Genomic DNA, 19,000 nt, shown 5'->3' with positions numbered 1-19,000 from the left:
CTACTAACATACAGTACATAACAGGATGTGACTGCTTGTAGTTTGAGATAAGGGTCTTCAAAAGGAAACAGACATATTGCCATGTATTACTAATATTGGGAACTAAAAGTGTGACAACCAAACATGGCATTCACTTTCAGGACACCTTTTGCTAAATTGTGTAGGTTAAATTAAAAATGGTGACTCACACCATGTGCACACTTTTTTTTACTGACCTTCCCTTCATGAAGGCCACATTCAGATCTGAGGCTTCAGCTTTTTAAGTTAAGCAAGATGTTTATCATGTTTGTTTGTCATGTTTGTAGAGGATATCTGAAAGTAGTGACATTAGGATTGTCGGTGTTGGACCAAAAAGATGGGGATTCCTGAAAATTATTAGTGTAACCTGAACAGCTTAACAGACAAAGCTTAAGCTTATCTCAGAGCAGCAAATTTTCATTTCACCATACTGTGGTTAGTTATGATGCAGCAGTCTTCAGAAAAAAATAGACGTTCAAAGGTCGTTGACACAACTAAGTTTAAATAAAATTCATGTGAGACATGCTGGGTCCAATAAAGGACATTTGTTTTCACAGGATTTTCCTTTTGATAACACATACATGACCTGAGCTCAATGCATCCTTAATACACAGGGTCGCAACCACAAATGCCCAGCAACTTCACAACTCAATCAAAAATGTCTCATCAGCACTGCAGTTTGTATTACATAGTATATAATATTGCATTTTAAGACATTACTTTGTGTAAATAGTGATGCAAACTAATATTTTTCCTTCTTTCTGCCATTCAGGACGGACAGAGGGCAGCCCGTGGATGGACTCTGAGCAGGCCAGATGGAAACAGAACAGGCCAGACATGAGACGGAAGAAAGTCTGATATTAGCACAATTTGGCACATCTCACAACATCTCTCACAAACTCCAGAATGGAGGTCAGTCTTCAGAAGGAGATTCTCTGCAGATCACTGGGGATACGAACTGGAACCATTTCAAGTCTAGCACAGGTGCAAACTCCATGAAGAGGCACAGGGAGAACTGCAATAGCCCTGCTTCAGTACAAGGGCTGTTCGATCAAGAATCCTATATGATGAATGGAGAGCTGATGAATGGAGAGTTGAAGCATGCACTCACTGAGCAGTCCTTAATGGTGCACCAGTCAAAGAAACTTAAGGTAGAATCTGAGATTAAAGGAAATGACGACATGAGCTCCAGTTTAGTGGACAACTTTCCTGAGTTGACTAAGGCAACAGAATTTGAGTGCAATACCTCACAGACAGAGATTAAGTTGGACAAAAGAAACTGTCATTTTCCTAATGGTGATATTTTCGGCCTACCAAGGAATAAACAGGTTTCAATTCCAAATGGTGCTGTATCACCCCCCTCAAACATTGAAAGTACTCCAGGTGATCTTTTAACAAAAACTTTGTCTCAGTATTATCCTGAGCAAGTGTCAATTGCACAACAAACATCTGGGCCACAGCTTAATGCTGTCAATGGTTCACTTGCAAATAAGCTGCCCAGTGAAGGTGCACAACCCCCCTCTTCAACCTCAGGATTGCCCAATTCAACCCAGATGCCTGACTCACAGCAACAGCCACCTGGGGCATCAGGCAGTGTTGAAGGAGGCAACAGTTATAACTCTGTCAGCTACATAGTGAATGGATACTCCAACAATTTTGAAGCAGACCACCAGCAGCAACAACATCAGCAGCATCAGCAGCAGCGGCCACAATCTTACTCCGGTCAAGAGCTATCTCAAGGTCAGCTGCCTGGCATGATACCACATACAAATACTGCCAATGGCTCACAACAACATCAAAATGGCCCGCAGTGTTACCCAGATGACACAAACCCCCAAGGTTTATTTGCGAAAGCCAACCAGGAGTTTAACCAGAACTCTTTTCTGGAGCGAAATGCTCCTCTGCAGGCAACAGAGGCAGGTGGATTTGGATCCTTTCCAAACTCTGAATTGCAGATGGGGCAAAATGAAGAACCTGGGTCTGGTCAGCATCAGCACCATGTCAATGACAGGGGGCACCAATATGGGATTCAACCCCAGACCTTAAAACAAAATACTGGCAACAATACTGGATCCATGGGGCCCAGTCTCCAGCAGCCACGTCATGCTGGGTTAGAAAATGGGATGGAGAGCACGTCTCAGCAGAGAGCCAACTTATCATGTTCGACTCCCCACCAGAGAGGTTGGATGAAGCTGAACCCTTCACACTCCCAGCAGCAACCAGTGAGTGGCCCGTTGTCCCAGGCACAAGAGCCGGACATGTGGAGGGGCTTCCCTGCGAAGCCTCAGTCAGAGCAGCAGACAGCTAACCCCCAGGTTCACTGCCAGATGTTGGAGCCAAATTCAGCGCAAAGATTCAAGACGCAGGGAGTTTTCACAGACAGCAGCCAGGGGTCTAATAGCTTCCAACAGCAACAGCAGGACCGTCCCCCAGCCCAAACGCACTGTGCTCCAGCCCAGCACAACACTGCCCCTGAGTGGCAGCAATCACATTCTAAAGCACCACAGATGCATCAGTCTATACCCCAGAAAATGCCAGAGCAGTGTAACTTTCCCCCAAATCAGCAGACAGACAGCCGCTACCACACCCAGATGCAGTCAGAGCACTTATGTGAAGACCCCGACCTGCAGGATATACTTTCACCAGGGTTTTTACCATCACAGCAACAACAGCAGCAACAACAGCACTGTCATATTCAACGCCCCCTGTCCCACCCACCACAATTTGAAGGGCAGCAGCTAAAGTCTCCTAATTACAGACCTCGCAGTCAGCCTCAGCCAGGTCAGCAGCAGCCTCAACCCAACCAGTCTCTAAGAAACAATAGTGCTCAATCCAACAACCAACACATCCAGCACAGCGACCATGCAACATTCAGTTACAATAACACAACAGAGATGCAACAACTACAACATCAAAGGCAGTATACACCAAACTCAGGCAACAGTAACCTCAAGCAATTTCAGCCACAGCGGCCTAACAACCACTGCCACCAGCCCAACCACCCAGACATCTCCCAGACCTCAACACAGTCACAACCTCACTTACCACAAGGTGCGCTAAACCAACAGGTGTATCCTAAAGCTGAACAGCAGCTGAATATATCATGCACTCAGTTCCAAAGGGGACCTCGACTACCTCTGGGGCCTATGGGTACCCATGGAGACTTTCAGAGGCATGCAGCACTGCGTACACACCTGTTACAAAAGCAGGAGCGTCAGGGCCCTCCTAATCCCCCTCAGAGCATTGGCGATCCCAAACATGGCCTGAGAGCAGTGAAAATGGAAAATGGACCCAGATTTGAGCTGCCCTGTTCACAGCAGCAGGAGCAGCAGTTACAGATGCGAGAGACAGGCATGGGTGAAATACAAGTAAAGCAGGAGAATCAACAAACCCTGTGTGATCAAAGCAAGAGGCCGGGAAGCATCTTGGCTTCAATGGAACAAAGCCTGAGGCAGTACCAGCTTTCACCTGTGTTTGAGAAGAAATCCCTTGTCATCAATTCATCAAATAAAGTGAAGGTGGAATCTTCTGGGCCTGTCACAATTCTGTCGACTAACACAGACCTGAGTGGAGCAGAACTACCAGCGGCTGCCCCAGCCAATGTAACTCTAAAAAGACCTCCTGATTCCACCCCTAAGAAGGAACAACTCTTACAAAGCTTTATGGAGTCTCCTATGAAGCTACTGGAAACCCCTATAAGGAATCTACTAGATACCCCCATGAAAACACAATATGACATTGCATCCTGCCACTGTGTTGGTATGTATCATGATGTTGGTTTTGAAACATGATTGATCAATTTGTGTATAAATACTAATGTGTGTTCATTTATGATATTTAGAACAAATCAGTGAGAAGGATGAAGGCCCATACTACACCCACTTGGGGTCAGCGCCTAGTGTTGCCAGTATACGGGAGACGATGGAGAAAAGGTTAACTGCAAATCAACTTCTTACTGTAAACATGGGACAGCGTAACACAGGCACTGTGTACTATTTACTTTTATGCCTCTATTTTGCTGTGAAGGTCTGGTCTAACTGGTCCTGCCATCAGGATTGAGAAAGTAATATACACCGGCAAGGAAGGGAAGAGTACACAGGGGTGCCCCATTGCGAAATGGGTAAGAATCTTTTTTGTAAAATGTTGAATATTTAATTCAAGAAATGTCTGTCTTAAATATCTCACTGTGAACAAATTCCTACACCTGTCACATTTCAGGTAATTCGTCGATCTAGTACAGAAGAAAAGCTATTGGTGCTAGTACGGGAACGTACTGGTCACACATGTGACACAGCCTGCATCATTGTGGTAATCCTGGTCTGGGAGGGCATACTACCCAGCCTAGCTGACCGCCTCTACCTCGAGCTAAGTGATACTCTAAGAAAGCATGGAGCCCTCACCCAGAGACGCTGTGCTCTTAATGAGGAGTAAGTGTTAGCACTACAGAACCAAAAATTGGCTAAGTGGCCTACTGTAGTTTTTAACCAAACACAAAAGTTAAGATAATCATAACAATGAGTGTTGTAATTACGCAAGGTAGTTTAATAAAAGGAACATGTAGTTATTGCTTTTTTTGCCCTTTTCATTATTTTTGATCCTCAGTCATCAATTTCTGTCTAACACTGAATAACCTGGGCAATAATGACACAATCAAATCTTTGTCTTCACCCTTCAGGAGGACCTGCGCATGCCAGGGGTTAGATCCTGACACCTGCGGAGCATCTTTCTCCTTTGGCTGCTCCTGGAGTATGTACTACAATGGCTGCAAGTTTGCCCGGAGCAAGATACCAAGAAAATTCAAGCTACTAGGAGATGATGTAAGGGAGGTAAGCTATAATAATGATAAAATAGTAGAGGACCACCAGAGTTACCCTTAACATAATATGCTAATTGAGGTAACAAAACACTGGTCAGTGAGCACATTAACATGCACACTGTAAAACCTATAAAATCATTTTCTGATTTATAGAGTTACCAGATTATCCAAGTGGTCATGTCAACAGCATAAAGCAATATGCTTTTTTGGATAAAAAACAAATTATGAAAAATCCAATAAACAAACCTTGTTTTTTTGCCCAATATTTCATTTTATTTAGCACATGTGTAGCGTTAATCCAGTTTCTTCCGTTCTTTTACATCTGGGCATGTATAAAATCATTGAAAAAAAGATCAGAACACTTTTATTTTACATACTTGGAAAGAAATCCAACTGATTAACTGAATCATGTACCACCCATTTTTTCCATTATCCCATTACTAAAGTGCATGTAAATACATCAAATCACATTATCATCATAACCTGATTATTGTCCATTGTTTTATTAACCGTTATTATTGTGCTCATGAAATTGTGCTTATTTTTGTCTTTCAGGAAGAGAAAATAGAGCAAAACTTTCAAAATCTGGCAACCTTACTGGCTCCCTTGTATAAAAGTTTGGCACCTGAAGCTTATGGAAACCAAGTGAGTATATCTAGATATTGTATAGACCATTTCCCTTCTACATCTACATGATTATTTTGTCAATTTCTACTGAAAGATGTAACTGATTTCACATTAAATTTAAATCAATCATATTTTGTGTTGCATGTATACATGCAACCTGCACAGAGGAATTCATTACCAACAATAGGTCAAACCTTACACTGTGTATAGGTATTTTATGAGAGTATCTGCATTTACATTGACCTCAAGGTACATCAGTTCTGTTAAGATTTACCAACTACATTGTTTAGTGACCTTCAGAAACTCTAAGTATACTATTCCGTTTACCTAATGTTTTCTGTACACAGGTAGAACATGAACACAGGGCACCAGATTGTCGTCTGGGTCTCAAGGACGGTCGTCCATTCTCTGGGGTCACTGCTTGTCTGGACTTCTGTGCCCATGCTCACAGAGACCTCCACAACATGCAGGGGGGCAGCACCGTGGTAAGCAAAACTTGGGAAATGTATATGTTTGTAACTATGTTGTATATGTTTAGGAATAGATACAGAGATTCAAACAGCACACAAGTGCTGCCTAATGTCCCAATAAAGCATGACTTAAGAACAAATATGGGAATAGGAAAAGCAGACTTGGTACTTCACATCCGCGACATCCCTAACAAAGTGTTTTTAACTTTTTCCCCAGGTGTGTACATTAACAAGGGAGGATAACCGCGAGATTGGAAAGATACCAGAGGATGAGCAGCTCCATGTACTGCCTCTTTATAAGGCTTCCACCACTGATGAATTTGGCAGTGAGGAGGGTCAGCAGGAGAAGATCAAGTCAGGCGCCATCCAAGTCCTTAGTGCCTTCCGCCGCCAGGTGCGCATGCTTGCAGAACCTGCCAAGTCTTGCCGGCAAAAAAAGCTAGATGCAAAGAAGGCAGCTGCCAACAAGAATGCCATGCTGGAAAGCTCTAATGATAAGGCAGAGAAGGCCCTACTGGCCAAGGCAAAAGCTGGCACTTATGAGAATATCACCCAGAGCACTTCTATGGCAGGTAGGTAACATTTATTCAGACACATTTCATAAATTATATCTTAAATATTGTATTTATTTTTTTAGGGAAATGTTTCAAACATTCAATTAGCACAAAAAACCCTACAGAACTGACAAAACTTTTCATCTCTTTGCTGCTGCTTAGGCCTTTATCTTTTGGGTGTTTTGTTTTCTAGGACTTATTCCAGGCGCTCTGGGAGCAACCATACAGTCAGGTCAACGAACACACCCCCTTGGGGGCCATCATCAGCAACTACCACAACAACAGCACCAGAGCATTCTTCCCCCTTATCCTGGCTCACCAAATGCTACCAGCTACCCCAGGTTCCCCAACCATCCTGGGTCTTTCCCAAGCACTTCTAAACCAGGCAGCATGTATCCCCTTCAGCCACCGACACCAGCTAGCCCTTACCCCTCCCCACTACATGTACCAAACTCTTACATAAATGGATCAAATCGTCCATACCCAGGTTATCAATGTAACGGAGGAATGCCCCATGACAATTACCATCCATACTACGCTTCAAACCCAAAGCACCTGGAAATGTATCGACAACAACGGCCAGCGCTTTACACAGAGCAACAGTACGGTGTACATCAACGTTATGGAGTCAATTATCCTCCAAGGTATGTTGAGCCAGGTTTACAGGTCAACGGTTACGATGCCTGCAGTATGAGGCCAGTTCACCCTATGAGACCTTATGCCCCATGTGGTCCTAATGGAGCCTCAGATACCCAATTCATGGACCCCCTCTCAAGAGCACCTTCAGCTCATGGAGGTCTAGACTACACAGCTGCTGTGAGCAAAGGCAATCAGTTTGGAGGATACCCAAATCCATACCTATCTCGGAGTCCTCAAATCTTATCCCCAGGCCAAGATCCTTTCCATATGCAAATCAAGACGGAGATGGGAATGGCTCGTCCACAGATGCTTTCAGCTCAGTTAAGTGGTGGGTGTTTAAACCCTGAAACCCAGTCAGGGTTAGGTCTGCCTAATGGGAGTCTCATGGGCTCTGGTATTAAGCAAGAGCCTGGAACACCACAGACACCAACAACCCCACAAAAGCCAGAGATGTGGTCAGACAATGAGCACAACTTCTTGGACCCTGACATTGGTGGTGTGGCAGTGGCACCAAGCCATGGCTCAGTCCTCATTGAGTGTGCAAAACGGGAGCTTCATGCCACAACACCTCTTAAAAACCCTGACCGCAACCACCCAACACGCATCTCCTTGGTCTTCTACCAGCACAAAAATATGAATGAGGCCAAGCATGGTTTGGCACTGTGGGAAGCCAAGATGGCAGAGAAGGCTCGAGAGAAGGAGGAAGATGCAGAGAGGAATGGTGGTGAGGGGACACCTAGCAAGGGCAAGAAGGGGGTAAAGCGTGAGCATACTGAGTCATCAGAATCCACCGGGGAGCCTCCTTACAAGCGTTTTATCCAGGCACTGATGGAGGGGGGGTCCTTGTCGTGCACAACAAACACCTATGTCAGTACATCTCCGTACGCCTTCACCAAGGTCACAGGGCCTTACAGTCAGTTTGTATAGTAAACATTCATGAAGACAACAACTGACGGTGCTTCACTGGTGCTTCACTGGTGCTTCACTGGTGCTTCACTGGTGCTTACGGTGTTTTGCTGACAAACCAAGACTAGCACCACTGGCCTCAACTTTACACTCCTTCCTATTCGTAAGGTTATCAACAGTGTTGCATTGAAAAAGGAACATGTGATTAGATGTGAGATAATTCACCTTTCACATCAGGTCTTTCACCTCTTAAACAATCAAGCTTTACTAGTTGACCTTCCCTAGGATGTATTTATTTTGTTTGGCAACTGTTGCAAGACACACACTGTCAAAATCTCTGGTGCTTTCAGTCTGATACACAAGGACCTATTTTTAATGGAAACAAAGTTTCATTTTTGGTGGCTTTATTTTTATTAAACAAAATTTTGGAGATTACATCTTGGCATAAAACACTGACACGGTGCTAAAGTGTGTGCTTATTATCATTTATTTTAATTAAAATGCCTTCACACTATCACCAGAACACACTCTACGAGTGACACTCAATGACTTCTATTAACAGGACACTGAAAATTTCATCCCACTGTCAAATCATCAGCATCATCATGGTTTTTGGCAAGTCAGTGTTTGTTAAAGCACTTTTTGATAATTAGAGTTAATATGAAATTAAATTAAAGCTAAATGTCTTGGTAACACCTTTAAAATCCTAAAATCTGGTTAAACTGTGTTGCCAAATTTACAGATCTTTTTTTTCAAAGCATCACTAAATCTGAATTAATGAATTTATATCAGAGGGTTGTATGAGCTATCCACAAATCTGTTTTTTTAAACTATCATTGTGTTGGTGCTCTTTCACTATCCTATGTCATTTATACTGTAAATTGAGCCATTCTAATGGTGCATTTTTAACATTTTGAGGCAAAAAAAAATTTACATGTTCGTGTCATTTTTGTTTTTTCCAGGTTTACTTTGTTGTCAGCGACTGTTTTTAATGTTCCTTACCTTTGGTTCATTGAAACCTGGACAAACCTGGACTGTGAATATTACATGTAGTTTTATGTCTGTGGTGCTTAGTAAATGTGCTTTTTATACACTGAGGAACATGAAACAGGGTAAGCTCAGCGTCAGTTTCAGAGGGCAGCTGGCTTGCTGTGGGATCTTTAATTATTGCAATCTAACTGTAAGATAAACAGGTGAGATTTGTACAGTAAGTTAATTTCCCTTTTTGGAATTACTGTTATAGATTTTGTGTTGTAAAGAATGCTAACAGCCTATTTCATTGTATTTCTTTGGGTTTCAACTGATTTTATATCATGAGGTGCTATTCAACCTACTAGAATCATACAATGTGAGACTCTTTGGGCAGTGAGAAGGCTTTTAAATAATGTATAGTACAAACCTCTCATATACCTCAAAACTAGTTTGGCAATAGGATATAACATATTTTTCTCTCTTCCTTTGTATATTACTTTCAAAATGTTATAATTTACAATTTCAGGCCACCAAAAGGCAACAAGTTCATTTCTTACTTTCTTATCAACTTGGTAGAAAGTGCTACTTGAACTTAAATCTTTGATGTTACTGTAAAATCAGGGACATTTTCAATGTCAATTTTGTGTGCATCTTCATCGCCTGTATTCATCTTGTCTTTTTAATCATTCAGGTACTTGCCATTGCATCCTGAATCCAATTCTATACTTCACACAGACAAAATTATTTTGCGAGGAAAAAAGATGCTTTCCTGCAATTTTTTACTTATATCTTAGCTAGTAGGATGGTGGTAACCTTTTAAAAGTAATTTGAACATATATGCACTGATTTGACTAAAGGGAAAGTATGATATTGACTAAATAAAAAGCAATGTATTTGCTTTTGCTATGAGGCAAGACCAGGGCAGTGATAAATGTAGTTGCACATCTTTGTGCCAGTGTATAGTTAAATTTATTTATAACCACTAAGCAATTGTATAATGATTTCTCTTCCCTGTCTATTTGATTTAATTAATGCGATATATAATGGAATGACTGTCATGTGATAGTAACAACTTACCCCACTCTTCAACATATTCATTTTCTGAAAGCACTTCATTTCTTTTTCAGGAAAAAATATGTAATAAAGAATTACAAAATGTTTTATTTAAACAGATTGTAAATGTGTTAAAAAAATAAATAAATTATGTCACATTGTACATACCAAGAACCTGTATTGCAGGAATACAGCTCATTCTTTAATGTTCATGTAGATTCTTCTAGTTCTGTCAAATTGACCCACAGCTCCTCTATCAGCAATCCTCATCATATCTTTAAATATACTTTTTCGCTCTTTCAGGTTAAAGAATGATCACGGTTAGATTATCCAGGAGGTCTTTGTAAATGTATGCTCACTGTCACAGCAATGTTTACAGTTATAGTATCCTGTTCGCTCAGACATTAGAAGTTATAGTTTTTGTTTTTTAACTGTTCCAGTTTTGTAAAATAAATCTACATAAAAATGTTGAATTTCATTGTACAGGACCCAGCTACAGTAGCAGGTTGTGGTTAAGAAAGCCGAGGTGTCTAAGATATAGCGGGTTAAAAGCATAGCCATACTTGAAGATGCTTCAGAGTGTTTCTGAGTGAGTCAACATTACTTGAATGACTTTCTGGGCTTAGCTAGCACACTATATGTGCTCAGCTCAAGGGTTAAGCTAGCAGTTGATACACACTTGGTCTTTTTGCAGTTAGACACTAAAGGTATAGGGAAAAAAATGTGCAACTCCTAGCCTGTCATTTTATTTTTTAAGGCTTCCCTTGTTCTCCTGAAGTTTGGTATGCTACAAAAAAATTGAATTGAGGATGGGTATTAATACTGTAAGTATTGTAATGTACTGAATGCAGTTTATTTGAAAGCTGTTTATTATATCATTCCTGATATTGCTGAGATGTGGGTGTTTTTTTAATAAAATTTATATTTATTTAAAGCAATTTGATTTGTTACTCCAAATTAATACAAATATCTATATTGTGTTCATTATTGTCAATATGTGTACGTTTTTAAAGTGTAATTACGGATGAAACTGGAAAGAGATCGTATCATGTTCAAGCCTTATTTGTTTTATTTACCCAAACAGGGAGACACGTTTTCTTGTTACATACAAATTGCGTTGTGTGTGTGATTACAAGCACAGATTACTTACATTCTAAAACACAAATTAGAGTGCGTTAACACAACTTTCAATCTCAACACAAAGTCCAGACACAAAACAAATCTTATTTATGGTTCTTTACTTAACATTACAAAACGTACAGATCTTCATTGGTTAATATTTTCAAAGCATTGGCTATTAATGTCCCCATCCCCCACAAATTGTTGTATAATAAACGTAGATGGCACTTTATATATTGGAGAATGAGTTCTTACCAAAAATAAATCCAGCTGCTTACAAAAGATGCAACTGCTTCATGTGATGTTAAGTTTTGTTGGTTTCCATATTGTGTTTAGGGCTTCAGACAAAATGCCATTTATCCACTGTGCAAGAGAAGATTTAGATTAAAAAAAAAAGTAAGTGTAGCGACATCAAAAAACGAGAAGTCAGTGTGTCACTATTTACTTACCCTCTGGAGACACAGGATGTGCACTGCCATATGCAGGGGCCTGCATTAAATAATACAGATGACAGTTATCAAACCTAAGCCTTATACAGCTTTATATACCATTATAGTGTTTACTATCATCAATGTGAAACAACACCATATGCAAGTCCTCACCGACTGGACCACATCTTTGGTCTCGTCTGCACTGCATTTGAAAGGGCTCTCACAGCAGGAGATATTTTTGCTGAAAATTAAAAAGGAATAATTTTCAATACATGTACATCACACGCACACAGGTTTTACCTCATCCAACTCACCATTCAATTCCTCCACTATTCGTCTGCTTCCGCACTAGTGCCCTCCAGTGCTCATGGGTGGACTTAATAATCTCAACTGCAAAGTCCTGAAAAAAGGACAAAGAATGTCAGAGCGAAAGACATTTTGACATCTTCAGGGACCAACTCATTTGAGCCTTTTTAGTTTCATCCACTTAAACCACAATGGAGTCCAACCCCCTCGAACACAAAGGCTCATGTCTTATCTATCTACTGTATTTTCTGTTACAAAGGTCGCAGTACCTTGTCTTTGAATTGTCCATTGAATCCAAATTGGTTCTCAGGTTTTCCATCAGGCACCTTATATTTCCTAAACCAGTCGACAGTGGCCTCTAGATGACCAGGCCGACTCTTTCGGACATCCTCTATGCCTGAAGAAACAAAAACACATTAAACAAAGTAAGATCAGAGGAGCAATTTGCATCTTTTGTGTCTTGTATGAATTACATATGAATTTGTATTCCATTTATATTTGTTTTTTGTTTTTTTTATTTGAATATGTTGAATATGAATTCCTTCCATTTATAAACATAATCAATTTACAATAGTTCTTAAAAAAAGTCCAATCATAACATTAGGAGAAAGCTGCAGCTTAAACAATACAGGCTTAAAAATATTGAGAAACAGGTTTTGCAAATACTGTTTAAGGTTAAGAAAATGAATTCAGCATGGTTGTTTGGCCTTGAGCAAAGACACAATGGTTTAAAAAGAAACTCTGAATGTAAACAGAACCATGTTGACAATAAAAACTCCATAGGGTTCATTCTAGGTGACTTTTTAACTACAGAGAGCTAGACTGATGTAACTGTCTGAGCTGGAAAACTTCTCAAGAATTTCTGCAAAAGCTTTTTCAAAATGTAAGCACTTGAATGTGAATTAGATATGTGAAAAAATATGTGTATAAAAACCTTATTTAAAGTGTGTGGACAAATGCAGATCTGACAGGTTCTGGAGGTTGGGTAGCTAATCTTAAAGGGTTCTGCATTACTACCATGACCTTTATTCTTAATTCCCGATTAAAAACAGTAAATTTAATGATATAAGATCGTCCTGTTTGGAGAATGGATCAGCATAAGGTAGTTTCTAGATGATCTGGGGGAATCACCCACTGTTTAAACTTTTGGCATCTGGATCCTGAGCATTGATAGCGATAACCTTCCAATCCATTTCTCCCTCATCGATCATAGCCAAGATGCCAAGCACTTTCACTTGAATCACCTGACCTGGAGAGCACACCTGAAGAACAGACCAACAGAAGAACAGTCAACCACAAAATGAAGTTTTATTTATTAGTATTTTAATTTTTAAAAGTGATCAAAAAAACATTAAACAATTTGAAAAGAAAGAATTTGTATATATATGGGGGTCTTACCTGGGTGCCGATCTCACAGACGTCAATAGGATCATTATCGCCACAACACTTTGTCTCTTTGTCTGTGTGGTTTGGGTCTTCCCATGTCTTTTGCAAGAAACAGATTTCAAAACCATTTAAAGTAACTACTTGGGAATTAACATATATAAATGCACATAAATGCACTCATGGGCATATCTAGGATCAACATCAATATGGCATGAAGATGATGGACATGTGCATTAAACATTTCTCAAGAAAAATAAATCTTAATGAGCTAATTTCTAATGTAACAAGACCATTCGCACAGAACAATTTCCTCACCTGTGGGATTGCCCCATAATTCCAAATGTAACCTTTATGGGGAAATATGTTGGCAACATACCGGAGCTTTCCTTTCTTTACGTCTTGTTTGATCGGGTTCAGCGGTTCTTTTGTTGCAATCTGGAAATTGAAGCACTTATGTGTATGTAGGTGTGTGCATTTATGAGTTATTCATTTACAAGTGCATACATTTGTCAGTGTTAAAGATACACCCAAAGCCTCAGCTTCTGATGAAGGCTAGGCTATCTATTTGAAAAGCAGTAGCCTCAAGTTACTGTAACTTCATAGAAGGCAAGTAACTGAAGTCTTGAATTAAGCATTTAATGCACAACTGTCTGTAACCTACCTAGAAACTGTCTGATACAACTGGTATCATCTATGCAGGGTCTCAATAAATAGTAAATAAAATAGCCTCAGGCTAGTGCTGTGTTTAATTTTCTTAAATTAAGTTTCATTGTTATTATTATTATTATTATTATTAATAATAATAATAATAATAAATGAAAGCTGGCAGACCTATTCATGTATACCTGCAGTGTTAATACTTAAAATGTCATGTCAGCCTTTGGAAAATATAATAATGACATCACTATTCCTTCAATATTAGGTACTGTATCTATACCCTTCTTACCTCCATTTTAGCATTTGACCACCGAGGAACCTCCACAACCATGTTGAAGAGCACCTGCAAGTACAGAGGAAAGCTATATGCGGTATATGCTGGGGTGAATGTTTTCAGGTGGTAAACTTAGCAATAATTAAATAAATTTGATGTACCTCACTCTCATTCTTCCTGGGTTTTTTAGCTGGCACGTCATTGTCCTGTAAGAGAAAACCAAAATCACTGTATTCCTAGTGGCAACATAATGTATACGCATGGTAATAGCTAAACATAGTCATAAAATATCTGCAGTATTTATCAATCAAAAACTAACTTTCTGCAATCAAAAAGTTACCTGTTCTGACTCGGCTATAAGTGGAATGTCATGGAACGGTGAAATGTATTTTCCTTCAGCGTTTTCTATGACAAACAAACAAAAACAAGTTGAAAAATAAAACCTCCATACATATCAATAATAAAATAAAAAAAATTCCACCCACTAAGGAAGGCAGCTGAAAAACACCAGAAAAAGTTGACAAGTAGACATAAAGATTTTTGTGTCAAAACATTCAATGTAGTCATTTATTTTAGTTTATCTAAGAAGGGACAATGTAAAGAACTAAAACACCTGGAGACACAAAGCGACTTGAAGGTCGAATGTGTGCGATGTAATGGGATTTAAAGGCATAAATGACTCAAGAGTGGGTGTGTCACATTATTAGGTGCCACTTTAGTGTCTCCTTTTGCCTACGTATGGCGGGACGAGGTGTATTTAGTTAGTTGCTATGTAATCTGCAACCTAAGCACTAGATGCCACTAAAAACATAGTTTTGCGCTGTCACTGGTACAACTGGTATCCTAAATGCAGGGCCTTTTTGAATTAGAAATAACCTTACTGTTGATGTATTGGTTGTTATTGTGTGACATATTTGAGTTTTTCCTTTGTGTGTTGTGAATATGTCTGCCCCCCCAAAAAATAATAGGACAACCACTGACTTTTATTGCACATCCATATGCCCATATCCCTGACTAATTTGGAGTGTTGTATTAAAAGCTGTATGAATACACTTGAATCCATGACCAGAACGAGGCTGATATCTTATTAAGCTCACATGACTCACATATAGGCTTCATTATCACCAATAAAACTTAACATGATGAATTAAATCTATCATTTAGTTCATTATGATGCAGATAAGCAGCTCCACAATGTTATTAGTTTAACCTCATTTGATATACATGGCTGGATTGTATACTGTTGATGACAATAGACCAATATTTCCCTCTTCTCTGTGTAGCTACCTTCCGCATGACCACCGAACAGGAAGTACCACCACGTGAGGAAGTACCGTCCAGTCAGACATCCTCCTTCTTTATTTCTGCCTGTGAACTATTTAAACCGGCTGCAAACTGTTGTCCTAATATTAGCGAGGTTTCACACTGAAGCTTTGTGCTAATAGCGCCACATGTCAACAAAACCTCTCGCTTCCAACTCCGAAGGTCAAACTTCTACCTGAACCCGGAGGTCGAGCTGCAGTTTGCTGTCAGGCACCTCGTCTTGTACTAAACCGGTAACCTGAACACAGGGGACACACTTGGTTTCTCCCATCATGGTGGCGATGGTTAACTTACTAAAATAAATCCGGTAGTCGGGGGAATGGGGGTGTCCTCTCTCCTCCGTGTGATAGTGCATCGTTTTTCTCAGATAATACAGGTGAGGAGCCGCCGCTGCTTGTGTGATGAGTTTGTTTCGAGAGGCGGAAAATGAGCCGAGAACTGTCACAAGGCAGCCGGACGAACAGCGCAGGAGCAGCGGGCTCATTATACACACTTCTTCCCCTCGATGGGTTCCTGCTTCCCGTTTTCCAGCGCGCGCCCCCACATCCACCAACGTGAATCACGCGAGAGTGAAGCCACGGCTTCCGCTCCGTGGTTTTCAAAATAATAGCATCGAGCGTGGGGATAATTGCGGTGCAGGCTGATGCCAGGCCCCGGGACATGGACCTGTTTGTCGGTTGTTCCTAGATGTAAACAACAGGTGCTCTTTTTGTGATTTTCAGAGAGAAACTATTAAAGATGTTTTTAAAGATGGTTTCCATACTACTGGCTTTTGGCTCGATTTACAGAAATACCTATTGGAAATGCCTGAAAAAGATGTTGTACTACTTTTTTTTTTCCCTGAAAGAGACAAAGAATCAACAAAATCTGAAAGTTCTTCATGATTGCTTTAAAAATCATATATTGATGAGTTAGATGATCTTGGGAAGCCAATAATCACCAGCCAGTAGGCAGATGACATGATCATTTTTATGAAGAACCTAATTGAGGTCCCCAAGATTCTGCAAATTATTAGCATTTTCCCTGAGGCCTAGGGTCTGAAGATGAAATTGAATAAGTGTGAGTTGTTGCCAGTCCATAACTGCGATTCAACAGAGGCTCATAACATCCCTATAAAATGTACTATCAAATATGTGGGCATAAATACTATATAGCCAAAAATCCAGATGAAATTGAAATAGGAACGTGTTGGAGGTGATTGATGACTTAATGCATGGTTACTAAGAGACATAAGCTTATTTGGTTGAAAATGTTCTACTAAAATATCTGGCATGTTCATTGGCTATTCCAGATAGAGCTATCAAAATTAACCAGTTATATTTTAATCAATATTTTGTAAAAAAGAATATTGATTATATCAGAAAAGCCAAATTACCAAAGAATACAGGGATTGAGGCCTGCAAGCCATTGATTTCTAGTTTATTTAATTTAATAAATTATTATCATCTATTTATTTATTTAATCATGAACAAGCAATAGAATAGGATCTTTGGCCCGATGCTAGGTGCTACAGGTCTACAAAAAAGATCAGCGGAGTCACCAAAACATATCACGTATTACATATGTTTGACCGATTTATAACCGTACCTTTAATATTGTAGAAACAATTCACTACATCTTAAGCCACGGCTGCTTCTTCCCTGTAAAACCTTTATTTTGACAATACATTGGTTGCAACCGGAAGTCAATTCTCTTTTCTACAGTATAGCTGCTTCACAAGTCCTCCATTGCATGATGAATTTTACTGCCACCTAGCTAATCTGTTCCCACAAAACGCACAACACAGACACAAGAACATTCTCCAGATCCACAGTACTGTGAGTTTCTTATCAAACTAAAAACTAATTTAGTAATAATATATTTGTTCAAAGAACTGTAACACTGATGTTTCTGCACATTTTAAGAAAAACATCTGTGGGCATATTTAATTGATAAGCATAGCAGCAACATCGATCCCAGATTAGTCTTTTCTTTTCTTTTCTTTTCTTTTCTTTTCTTTTCTTTTCTTTTCTTTTCTTTTCTTTTTTTGTACTCTGATGTTTGTTGGCCTGTTTAATTTTAGCTGTTTCCAGCCAACGGACTAAAAATGACTATAGTTACAATGGTTTTAGTTACTACCAGTGAAAGACAGATTGTACAATAAAAATGTTTAGATCTTTTGTCCCTAAGATTAGGATAAAACACAGCTTTTACAGAACAGAGTGCAGGGTTATTCAGCCTCCTCTTCCTTTCTGATGATCTTGGCCTCCATTTTTAGAAACAACCATAAAGGTCCCTGTAGCGTGTGCTTTAATGTCTCGCTGCTTTTGTTTTTATTACCTGAAGTAAATAGTTTTGGTGTTGTTCATCTCCACAATAGGGTACATCGTGAGATCAAAGTCCGTATGTATCCATTGTGCGCTGAGCAAACACCCAACCCACTCCCAGCCACCTTGATGTGTCTCTTCTAGTGTCGCATTGGTTGGTCACTGTTCAAACAAATGACATGCATACCGGCCGCCATAAAAAGCTGGTTAAACAGAATTTCAAAGTGCATGCTTTTCTTTTGATACTGTTGCCAAAATACTTTGATTCTGCTGAGCGCAAAATCCCATGTGTTGCCTCGAGGAAAAGTATGGACCTGTGATGTGGACATAAGTATTAAGGCCTGACACCATGATGAAGGAGGTGAACTGGGCTTTTTGTGGCAGGATTGTGTGAGACTGTTGAAGGTTCACAGGGGACTAACATGTCTCTTTGATTGGTTATAACCTCGGTACTGATTTAAAAAAATAAATAAATAAATCTCGATTTGAGAGTTAAATGAGAAGAGTGGCCCTTCCTTCAATTTCTGTCAAGGTGCCCATAAACTAAGCACTCGACCATGACTCTTCCAGTGATGGTGCCCAAGTGGTGAGCAGTTGGCTGTGGACAACGTTTCAGGTATGAGTATTCCCACTTCATGTATTCACTCACCTGGGTGGCTCTGGCTGCTGCAGGAAAATACAGCACACAGTTTTTGTTGCCTTTAACATTTTATTTCAAACATACTGCCTGGAAACATGCTTTTGGTTGGTCACAATGGATTTCAGACAGAAGTGTAAAATTTATGTTTGACAAGTGTAATTCATAGTGCTTTTGAGAAATCTGCTGCGAAGGAGTGAAAATAAAAAGTCAGTAGAAAACGTATTAAATCAATTGTCAACTATTTGTTTAACTATTCTGTTTATTATCAAGCAAAAATGTCAACTATGCCCTGGATTAAACTTGTCATGATTTGTTGTTCAAGGAATTCTTTATGGATATTTCAACTATTTTGCATTATTTTGTACCTCTAAATTGAATGTATTTTAAATCGATCCCTCCTGGAATTTGCAATGTTGCGAACGCCACTCTCCATGAATTCCTCACATCCTTGCAATTTTTGGCCAAACACTGCATCATTGTGATTATTCATCAGATTTGCAGGA

General features: G+C 39.8%; 2 protein-coding genes and 1 long non-coding RNA gene across 5 annotated transcripts in view; 2 read left to right on the top strand and 1 right to left on the bottom strand.

Moving 5' to 3' along the window:
- tet2 (tet methylcytosine dioxygenase 2) overlaps positions 1 to 10,949 on the top strand; it is a 30,509-nt gene extending 19,560 nt beyond the window's left edge. Inside the window, exons 2-10 of one of the 2 annotated variants that reach the window (XM_037096246.1) lie at positions 791 to 3,777; positions 3,860 to 3,950; positions 4,045 to 4,138; positions 4,237 to 4,445; positions 4,694 to 4,835; positions 5,390 to 5,479; positions 5,809 to 5,946; positions 6,149 to 6,503; positions 6,679 to 10,949. In XM_037096246.1, coding sequence (XP_036952141.1) covers positions 834 to 3,777; positions 3,860 to 3,950; positions 4,045 to 4,138; positions 4,237 to 4,445; positions 4,694 to 4,835; positions 5,390 to 5,479; positions 5,809 to 5,946; positions 6,149 to 6,503; positions 6,679 to 8,051 — 5,436 coding nt within the window. In that variant the 5' untranslated portion in view covers positions 791 to 833 and the 3' untranslated portion in view covers positions 8,052 to 10,949. Of the gene's footprint in view, positions 1 to 790; positions 3,778 to 3,859; positions 3,951 to 4,044; positions 4,139 to 4,236; positions 4,446 to 4,693; positions 4,845 to 5,389; positions 5,480 to 5,808; positions 5,947 to 6,148; positions 6,504 to 6,678 lie in introns of both variants that reach the window. The other variant, XM_037096237.1, reaches the window with a different exon arrangement.
- Positions 10,950 to 11,106: 157 nt separating this feature from the next.
- ppa2 (inorganic pyrophosphatase 2) lies at positions 11,107 to 16,062 on the bottom strand. 2 transcript variants are annotated; one of them, XM_037096257.1, is made up of 12 exons: positions 15,846 to 16,062; positions 14,569 to 14,633; positions 14,390 to 14,434; positions 14,244 to 14,297; positions 13,613 to 13,732; positions 13,310 to 13,396; positions 13,047 to 13,173; positions 12,181 to 12,308; positions 11,920 to 12,005; positions 11,777 to 11,846; positions 11,624 to 11,663; positions 11,107 to 11,537 (listed from the first exon to the last, which is right to left on the bottom strand). In XM_037096257.1, exons 1-12 carry the CDS (start codon positions 16,033 to 16,035, stop codon positions 11,515 to 11,517), a joined length of 1,035 nt encoding a protein of 344 aa, XP_036952152.1. In that variant the 5' UTR covers positions 16,036 to 16,062; the 3' UTR covers positions 11,107 to 11,514. The 2 variants fall into 2 exon arrangements, with proteins under 2 accessions (XP_036952152.1, XP_036952161.1); XM_037096266.1 differs by lacking the exon at positions 13,613 to 13,732.
- LOC119018563 lies at positions 15,537 to 16,313 on the top strand. Its single transcript, XR_005074786.1, has 2 exons — positions 15,537 to 15,784; positions 15,919 to 16,313. It is a non-coding gene; the product is annotated as an uncharacterized LOC119018563 (long non-coding RNA).
- Positions 16,314 to 19,000: the final 2,687 nt, after the last annotated feature.

Source organism: Acanthopagrus latus, chromosome 1 (genome assembly GCF_904848185.1).
Source record: "Acanthopagrus latus isolate v.2019 chromosome 1, fAcaLat1.1, whole genome shotgun sequence".
Classification (NCBI taxonomy): Eukaryota; Metazoa; Chordata; class Actinopteri; order Spariformes; family Sparidae; genus Acanthopagrus; species Acanthopagrus latus.
Note: the sequence above shows the minus strand (reverse complement) of the source record. Positions and strands in the feature narration are given on the sequence as shown.